Source organism: Laetiporus sulphureus (genome assembly GCF_001632365.1).
Source record: "Laetiporus sulphureus 93-53 unplaced genomic scaffold LAESUscaffold_53, whole genome shotgun sequence".
Taxonomy (NCBI): Eukaryota; Fungi; Basidiomycota; class Agaricomycetes; order Polyporales; family Laetiporaceae; genus Laetiporus; species Laetiporus sulphureus.
Genome location: NW_024468562.1, coordinates 9,670 through 18,619, shown reverse-complemented (window position 1 = coordinate 18,619; position 8,950 = coordinate 9,670). Strand labels below are relative to the sequence as shown.

At 53.4% G+C, this 8,950-nt stretch overlaps 4 protein-coding genes across 4 annotated transcripts in view; 1 reads left to right on the top strand and 3 right to left on the bottom strand.

The window, feature by feature from the left end:
• LAESUDRAFT_730635 (argonaute-like protein) overlaps positions 1-492 on the bottom strand; it is a 3,696-nt gene extending 3,204 nt beyond the window's left edge. The window contains exon 1 of the mRNA XM_040909879.1: positions 129-492. Within this exon, the coding sequence (XP_040759678.1) occupies positions 129-257 (129 nt within the window). The 5' untranslated portion in view covers positions 258-492. The remainder of the gene's footprint in view (positions 1-128) is intronic.
• Positions 493-710: 218 nt separating this feature from the next.
• Positions 711-1,534, bottom strand: LAESUDRAFT_730634 (uncharacterized protein; the record flags this gene model as incomplete). The annotated part of the gene is made up of 2 exons (XM_040909878.1): positions 711-1,245; positions 1,327-1,534. The coding sequence occupies 2 exons, from the start codon at positions 1,532-1,534 to the stop codon at positions 842-844; spliced, it is 612 nt and encodes a 203-aa protein (XP_040759677.1). The 3' UTR covers positions 711-841.
• A 1,154-nt stretch (positions 1,535-2,688) lies between these two features.
• On the bottom strand, positions 2,689-3,818 carry LAESUDRAFT_730632 (uncharacterized protein). Its single transcript, XM_040909877.1, has 3 exons — positions 3,371-3,818; positions 3,111-3,316; positions 2,689-3,047 (listed from the first exon to the last, which is right to left on the bottom strand). Exons 1-3 carry the CDS (start codon positions 3,778-3,780, stop codon positions 2,881-2,883), a joined length of 783 nt encoding a protein of 260 aa, XP_040759676.1. The 5' UTR covers positions 3,781-3,818; the 3' UTR covers positions 2,689-2,880.
• Positions 3,819-4,303: 485 nt separating this feature from the next.
• LAESUDRAFT_763212 (FAD/NAD(P)-binding domain-containing protein) lies at positions 4,304-7,519 on the top strand (the record flags this gene model as incomplete). Its single annotated transcript, XM_040913226.1, has 16 exons — positions 4,304-4,477; positions 4,936-5,080; positions 5,136-5,255; positions 5,315-5,425; positions 5,482-6,074; positions 6,132-6,205; positions 6,259-6,349; positions 6,411-6,557; positions 6,625-6,714; positions 6,773-6,854; positions 6,916-6,922; positions 6,995-7,003; positions 7,062-7,075; positions 7,126-7,269; positions 7,335-7,383; positions 7,447-7,519. The coding sequence occupies 16 exons, from the start codon at positions 4,304-4,306 to the stop codon at positions 7,517-7,519; spliced, it is 1,923 nt and encodes a 640-aa protein (XP_040759675.1).
• Positions 7,520-8,950: the final 1,431 nt, after the last annotated feature.

The following is an 8,950-nucleotide window of genomic DNA, read 5'->3' as shown; positions in this document are numbered from 1 at the left end:
CGGCCGAAGTCGCCTCCACGTGGTGCGCCCCTTTGTCCGCGTCCCCCCGCGAAGCCAGAGCCTCCTCCTCCGCGGCCTCCACCGCTAGATCCCGTCATGGATGGAGCGATAGAGGCCGTAGGATTGACCGCTGAGCCTGTAGGTTGCGCGCCGCGGCCAGGAGCTGGGCTTCCTCGGCCTGCAGGGCTGCCAGCACCGCCCCGTCCGCCGCCGCCTCTGCCTCGGCCACCGCCGCGGCTCTGCCCTCTGTTGCTCATACTGTTAGTAATGGGAAGATTGACTAGGAACCTGAAGGCTTTGGTTAGTCTGGTGCTGCTGTGTGGTGGAGGGCGAACGCAGAAATCGATAGCCGGCGATAATACGGCAAAGGCGATTTACGAAAGCTGCGGAAGCGCTGATGAGGCCGTGCCAGCGATGATGAAGGCCGTGCAAGCAGATGTAAGCTTTCGCAAGCAAGAACAAGCATCTAGCGTCATTTCCAGTGCGCTGGCTAATTAAGCGAGGCTATACAAGGAGCTTCGCTCTCACGATCATCGCGCCCACCGTTTACAAGGATGGTTGCGGAAGTCATGATAAGTAGATTCAAATCATTTAATTGTGTTGAAATTCGTTGCGGAGAAGGATATGGCATTTGCGACGACAGGACCGCAGTTAACTTGCAAATAGTAAAGCAATACGGCTTGTTTTTCCGTGTTGTCCAACAGCCTCGAGGAAATTTCTATATATAGATATCATCTTTCGGCGTTGACCGTGGCCACAGCGCAGCCACAACGCACAACCTCGCATCTACAAGCATACGGCGGAGCATCTCGTCTAAGGATAGTTACTCAGAGGCATCGTCCTACTCCGATCCATCATGTACCAACTGCAGATGCACCCTTACATCATCCTTGCTCCCAAACACCATCCCACACGTCCTGAACGGGCACTCATGCTCCCGCAAATGCATTCTAATGACATGTCCCGGGACACGGCGGCGCTCCATGTAATCCCAACGCGCGCATTCCGCCCAGCGGCATACGATGCGCTCCGAGCCGAACCATCGCCGGCCCTCCGGATGCGCCTCTGTGAAATGCGTGCGCACACTTTCGAGGTCGCGAGCGGCAATCGTACCAGTGCACGAGTCCCAAAGGCAGCGTGCGAGATCGGGAAGGGCCTTCGGGGAGGGGATTGCTGCGCCACCCGATTCGCGTTCTTCAGGAGATGCGATGAGCTCCAGTTCCGGTTCTGATTCTGATTCTGACTCTGAGGCATTGTAGTCGTTGTTAAGAGGCAGCTCGGAGACCTGCAGTGCATCGACGAGCATGGGAGTGCTCGTGTTCTTACCTGGATTGTCGTTCTTGGCTGACTTCTCCAACGGAAACCACCATGACGTGCGCACGAATAGCTCATTCATACCTTTGCGCGCCACAGCCGACGGATCCAGATGGTCTGCTACAGCCCGCATGTACCGGTAGATCGTCTGCTGGTCGTCTGCGGAAAATCTTGGGGAGCCCAACGGTGAGCTTGATGGAGGGACGTCGCCTGTGTCCATACTTGTTTCGAAGCCGCCTCGTAGGCGGGACGCTTGTCCAGAAGTGTGTGTATCTTGATGAGGACCTTGGCTGCGTAGTAAATTCATCCTGGGAGCTTGGTGGGCACGGGTAGGATCTACAGGAATGAATCTTAATGCCTTTTGAGGGGACGCAGGGGGTCGTGCAGAGTTATTCCGCGTGTGAGGGGTATCCTGGACTTGGAACGTGTTCGTAGGGGGAACTAAGAATGCGCTTGGACATAACCCATAAGAAACAGGCGTGATGTTCACTGAGCCGCTATATGGGGTGTAAGCCGGGACTATATTATGGTAGACGGGGATGCTCGTGTCTACGATTGCTGAACCGTAAGAGACACTTCTGCTAGAGGCAAAGTTCGAGGGATGCTGACCGGCTAGTTGGGTAGTCGCATTATATGCGTCGGTAACTGCACTCGCACCAGCAGTAAAATAGGGAGGATTGTGAGAGGCGGTCATCAATGTGGTCCCTTGTTTCGCATCAAACGCTGCGCTCCTGCGAAAAGCGGTTTGAAGAGCACTGTAGGATCTATGGCGTAGGATAACGCCTTGTAAGTCAAGGCTGTGGACGGTAAGGCAGGCACTCACGACGCTGTGTCAGCTTGGACAGAGTAACACCCTTGAGCCGTGTCTATGTAGGATGGACCGTAAGAGGTGCTGCTGAACGCGCATCTGTCTACTGTCAGCTCAAGAAGGAGGCCCGAAGGCGAACACGGTCAGCGATGTACACACGCTTGCATGTTTCCCCAAAGGAGAGACTGCGCCGCTAAGAGCTAAGGGAGATGCAGCAGTATTAAGCAGCGAGCTTTGAGTCCATGCAGGCTGGCAGCTCTCTGGCTACTGGACTACGTCAGAATGGATTGCCGATAGTCTGATCGACAATTGTTGCAATATCGAGTTTGCAGAGATCATCTCAAAGCGGGCCAAGATCAGTCATGAACCGAAGATCCGAGTGCACAGCAGAACACAACGAAGCAGAAAACACAGGACAATATCCACACCGTTGCACGACGTGCCAGCTTCGTGAAATGGATCAAATCGCAAACGCGACAATGGTCAGAGAGCGTTTGTTTGCCCTTGTTGTCCATGAGCTTTGACTAGATCGACTTATCGGGAAAGCTGCCGCGGCGTCTAATGGGCCGCATACTATTATTATGTCAGTTTACTGTCAATCATTGTTTACATTTTTGTGAGCTAACACTCCATAACAAAAATATACGAGATTACGGAAGCATCTTAGATTCTATTCAAGAAACCATCCGTGCGAAGTTGATAAAGGCGGACTGACTCTAATTTCGACGTGATCTTCCTCATGGGTGCTGTCATCGCGACTATTCGCCACTGCTGCTGCTACTGCTACTTCCGCTCCCCTCTCTTCTATTTTTCCTGCCATTTGTCAGTGTCTGTTGTTCACCAGGTGCCGGTGTGGGAAGTGACTCGCCCGCATGCTCAAGCTTGACTTCCCGATCACCCTCGCCACGTTTGATGGTCCAGAAGCCTAGATAGTATTTTATGAATATAAGCTGACTAGCAGAAAAAGAGTTAACAAGAGGGAATTCACCGGAGACTGCACCAAACCATGCACCGAAGACGCAAGCCCACGTTCCGAGGATGAGCAAGAAGTGAAGGATAGGCACAAGCGGTGGTAATACAAAGGCAAGGAGGTCTGCAGGGTGGTAGAAGTCCTCCTGCGCGACAATCACGTAAAGTGGGCGTGCGTCTTGGGAGCGCGGACTGACTTTGCGGAGGTTAAGGTGCGTAATGAGCCTGGCATTCAATGATATGCGCATTATTTCAATCCTTTAAAAGGATAGCGCTCACCTCGACTGCGCTGGCGGCAGAGGGTTCCACCGGATGTGGAACGTCTGCACAACATCGACATAGATCTCCATCCGCGGTTCATCCCACACGACCTTCCTCACCTCCACTTTCAAACGCGGGGACATCGTTCGGTACCACTGGTACACGCACAATATCGTCTCGCGGCTGCTCGCGGTCGCGATCCCGGTCGGCGAGAGTTTGCGCGAGAGTTGTGTCCATCGGGCAAACGATGGTGAGGACTGCGATGCAGGGTACGGCGTGTCGGCGTCGGAGGGTACGGTGCAAAGCGGGTGGCGGAAGGACGCGTCGGGAGCGAAGTAGCGCAGGATGGCTGCCTTTTGAGCCTCGGGGTTGACGGCGGAGGTAATGGAGAGTATAACGTCCTCGATATCCCTTGCGGGGTCTTCCATGTTGATTGGTGGGCTGCTCGTCGTCGTCGGCAATGCGTTCGAGAGGAGAGTACTTGGCTTTTGCGTACGTGTTATACCTTAAGCCACAACTCGATATCACATGCCTCCATACTCGCGCGAGACGCGTGATGACGTCACCGATGACGTCACGCGTTGAGTTGACACCCCTTCCAGCATCGCGTTAAATGTATTAATGACCTTGGCCTCCTGAAGTGGCAATGAATACTTGCCTGATACAACGTGTTCTATCTTTTTGTTAAGCAAGCGTTGTCAATAATTGCTTACCATTTTCTGCGATGATCATCACAGTAAGCCTGTCTAGTTATATATCAAAGCGTGGCATGATACGTCATGTCTCCACTACTCGATTCAGATCATTGTCTTCGTGACGCTCCTCTACAGTGCTTGGGCCAATTCCTTCATGAATCTTCTCCGTGCCCTCAAGCGTCCTTCATCAACCAAACTCAGGTACCTTCCGATTACCCTCCAGCTCCTTTCACATTCCTCACTGTTTCCAAGAAGTATGTCCGCGCTGGACGCCGAGCGCAGGAACATCGACCTCTTCCTGCAAAGCATCGTCTCCACAATACAAGATCATGACGTCAAGGCACTCTTGTCGCCAATGCCTTTCCTCCGGCTCGTCTTTAACTCGATATACATCCTGATCCAGGCACTTATTATCTGGCTGTTTAAACCTGTGAGTCACGCGCAATCAATTTCTATCAACGATGTTACTGCTGCCAAGTCGCATTTGTGCACGCTGCCAGACCAGCGATATCAGGGCTCGAGCGCACATATCGTACGGCGATGGGCGAGCCGGAGTTCACGCTTGCGCCCTTGGACGTGAACCGCATATAACGTGTTGACTCCCAGTCGTTGACGAAGTCCAGATGTGGCTTGGATATCCTTCACCCAACAAGACCAGTACTGGTGGTGAGAGATAGCGTTCATTTCTGCGGCGCATCTCACTCACAGCGACGGGTGGCGGCTCTGATACTGGTCTGGTGCATTATGGTACTCGTGTTACCACCTGAAAAAGTGGCTATACGCGCCATTATCTGTATGCACAGTGTCATACGCAGAGTGTGCTCATGGTATCCAGTGACCAAACGTCGTGCGCCGTTCCTATCGCTGATATCGAAATTCATGCTTCAGCCTCCGCCACCGGACAAGGATGCCCACATTCATTATCGCGGTCGCATCGCCGTGATTGGGGCCGGCCTCACAGGCGTGTCGAGTGCAGCGCATGCCGTCGCGCATGGATTCGACGTTGTTCTCTTCGAGCAGGACGATGCAGTTGGTAAGCGTCGCTATATGCGTGTTGTCGCCGGCGGACTGGGTTGAGCACCACACAGGAGGGATCTGGGCACACGTGAACAAGACCTCTGGACTACAGCTGAACTCGATGCTGTACCGCTTCCACCCTGCCGTGCTGTGGTCGAGCGCGTTTCCCAAAAGGGACGAGATCCTGCGTGGTGCGTTAGGAACAGTCGATGTTATGAAACTACGACTCACGATGTATGTCCGTCTGCAGAGAATCAACGAATCTGGAGAGAGTATAGACTAAAAGAGCGCACGCGGCTCTCGACGCGCGTCACGTCCGTCCGTCGTGCGACGCTCGAGGAGCTCGATAACGTCTCCGAAGGTGAGCTCCCACATAGTCATTCCCTCCCAAGGAATCGTTTGCAGACAACGAGCCAGATGAACTGGACCCTGCACAACAGGGCCACGCGCGGTGGATCGTGAATGATGGCGAGGACGACGTGTTCGACGCGGTCGTCGTGACGGTCGGGACGTGCGGCGCGCCACGGTGGGTCGGATTCAAGGGCATGCCGCCGATGGAGTACATCGAGCGTCGCCGGACGCAGAGCGAGCACGCCAACGCGGGGAAGCAGAAGCAGAACAGCACGGACGACAATGAAGGACTTCAGCACGATGAGGAAAAAAGCGAGGTTGGGAGTGAGAGCGGGCGCTCAAACACCCAGGAGCCTTACCCGCCTGTGAAGCACACGCAGGACGACGGCGAGAGCGTCAGCAAGGAAGACTTGCAGAAGAAGAAGAAGAAGAAGAAGAAGAAGAAAGGCAAGAGCAGAGGCAATGACGAGCAGGAGAAAGGAGATGAGAATGTGGAGACGTTTGAGGGAACGCTCCTGCACTCATCGCAGCTGGACGACGCAGAGCTCGAAGGCAAGCACGTCGTCGTCATCGGCAGTGGCGCGAGCGGCGTCGAGGCGATTGAGACGGCTCTGCAGAGGGGAGCGAGCGATTGTGTGATGATTGCGCGGGATGACAAGGTTCGTGGGCGAACGCTGCTTAGCGATAATGCTATAGCTTAATCGGAGTGTGTGCAGTGGATCATCCCGCGGAACGTAGTCTTGGGTACATTGATCTCCGCGCAGCCGTTTGGGAGAGAGATGCCACTCAGGTAAGCTGGTAATGAACTGTTGGATAGAAGTACTCTGAGGGTGCGATTCACAGCTTTGTCTGGGAGAAGATCGTCACGGCGTGGAACTACCACGGGGTCGAAGACCTCACACCTGCACACCTTGGGCTGTTCGAGGGCACGCCTGTGGGTGGCTCGCATCAACTTGTCCTTTGCGCAGATTACCCACTGGACAGACTTATGTCAGGTGGTGAATGACGAGTTTCTGAGCCATATCCGCGCGGGCCGGTGCCGCTACGTCCGCGGTGACACGCAGTGTCTCACAAGAGACAGTGTGCGCGTCAGCGTGCGGGGACGGTGGAGCCGACCAGGGGATGAGGGCGAGGAGACGGAGGTGAGTGTGTTGTATTCCGTGATGCATGCGCCTGGCAGGGTTAACTGACATCGCGCGGCGTACATAGTTCCCTGCAGGCGTGGTTGTCCTTGCGACCGGGTTTAAGAAGCCGGACATTGCGTTTTTGCCGAAGGATTTGTTCCCAGAGGGGTACGAGGTGCGGTAGCAAGCGCCATCGTGAGAGCTTGTTGGACTCACGAGGCTGGGATCCACAGAGGCCGAACCTGTATTTGCAGAACTTTGCCACTGAGGACTGGAGCGTCCTCATGACGAATTCGGCATACATTAGCGCAATCGGTGAGTATCACGTCTGAATTGCCGGTGGAGGGACACTGTGCTGAGAGGCAACGATATACAGGTACTGTGTAAGTGTGCGGAACAACGCAGGCTGTTGTATGCGGAGCTGATATTTTGTTCATTTTGCATCTCCTGCGCAGCGGACATTTGTGAGTCTAGCGCATTTTCACTCATTGATGAGAATTCATCATAGCCTTCTCGCTGCAGTCACATCGGCATCTGTGAGTCGCAACATCTTTTATGACCGAGCATTTCATTCAACTTGCCCCAGACATGCGCATTCTCCTGACTTTTCTCATGGACAAGGACTCGCGTCCGACGCCAAAGGACATGAAACTCTGGGTAGATGCGTTGAGATTCGTCAAACGCGGCGCACGCGGAGGCGCCCTCGGGTTCTTCACATATATGGAGCTCAGTCAGTGTTTGCTTTCCTTTTTTGTACCGTAGTGAAGTTTTGCTAACGTTCTGTGTCATATAAAGCGATCTGGCTTGTGCTCTTTCATATCTTCCGACTGGACAGGCTGAAATGGTGCGTGTCCTGCTTTACTAGTGTCGAGTGCCGAAGTGATTGACGTATTGCGTGGTTACGTAGGCTGTTCTTCATCATGCAAGGATGGGGAGTGCGTCCTGTTGTGCAAGGAGAGAGAGCAGAGTGCGCCGATTAGCGGGGTGGATACGAAAACGCGTAGGTGAAAGCTGGATGAGATGCGACAGCGGTTCGGTATGTTATTGTACCATGAAAAGTTGGTGTATGATTAAATGATTGGACTTCACAAGTCGGGGCCCTCAGGGAACGGTGATGTCTGCACAACCGCTAGCCTCGGTTGAGATTGGTTCCGGAATTGTCGCGCTTGGTGGACGCAAACCCGCAGCGCGTTTAACGTTTACAGATATTGGAAGCAATTTATGTACCTTTGCTGGCGCGCATCACCAGAGACTCCGCTCGCGAAGATAAATTAGCCAACAATTCCTGTTCTTGAAATCGCCAAATTTTGAACTTGCATCCTGGATAGTTATGCTTTCGTAGGCATAGCTTCGGAATTGGACTGATGATTTCCTTACCAGCAGTCGAACAATTTCTCAAGATCCTGACTTCCTGGCATCGTAGTCTAGTGCTCAGTGTCGCTAACATTGATTAGTGAAAGATAATTTCGTTCTTCAAGGACCGTCTGAGCTGCGTAAGCACCGGAATGATGAAGTCAAAGAAACGCCCGGCCTCGTCGAGTGAACTGGCAGGCGCATTTTGATGGCAAGGTGTCAACCTCTCACTTACACTTGGGAGCTGGAGCTTGGAAGCGATATCGAACGTCACGCGTATCCTCGCGATCACTCGCCCGACTGTTGAGAACGTTGAGTCTCGTCGCACCACACAACAAAGCTCTTTGTCAACGCTTTTATTCCCTTGCAAACCATACATGTCCTCTGCCAGTCTGTTCGTTCTAGTCCCGGTCCCCGCGTCCTAAATCGCGCAACTACAAGTCAGTTCTTTGCTCGGATGCTCAGGAGCACTGTAGGGAATTACCGTCGTTCAATCCTCGGCTGAGGCAAAGGAAGCAATCGTCAGATCGCAGACTGAGCAAGGAGAGCACAGGGCACGTACAATATGTCTCTGATTCTTTCGAGGGGGTCTTGAGCCTTGATGTTCAGTCCTTGATTCTTGAGCAAGTTCGGGCGAGTCTGCGGGGGAACGTGAATCAGAGGGATAATGGCGTGATTGGAATGGATGTAAGAACACCAGCCTTGCCTTGAGATTTTTGTAAAACAACCTTGAGCTTTCAATTCAGGATCTGGGGTCTTGAGGATATGTAAGTCCGGGCTCTGAGCGGTAACTCAATATTGAGAACAGCGCATGGCAGAAATGGTCGAAATCGTTCTGCAGCACGAACCTTCTCTCCCTTCGGACATCTTTACCTTCTCCGGCGTAGGCAGCTTGTCAAGAGGCCGAATATCGTCCAGCATCCAAGCGAAAGGCAAGCGACGGAGGTAAAAAGCATGTCTCTGCTGCTTGTCAGCCGTCATATGCAGGCAACGGGACAATGGCTTTGATGAACGTCGGGATTTCCGTGGTATTGAGTCTGCCTAATGCGCTCTATCTC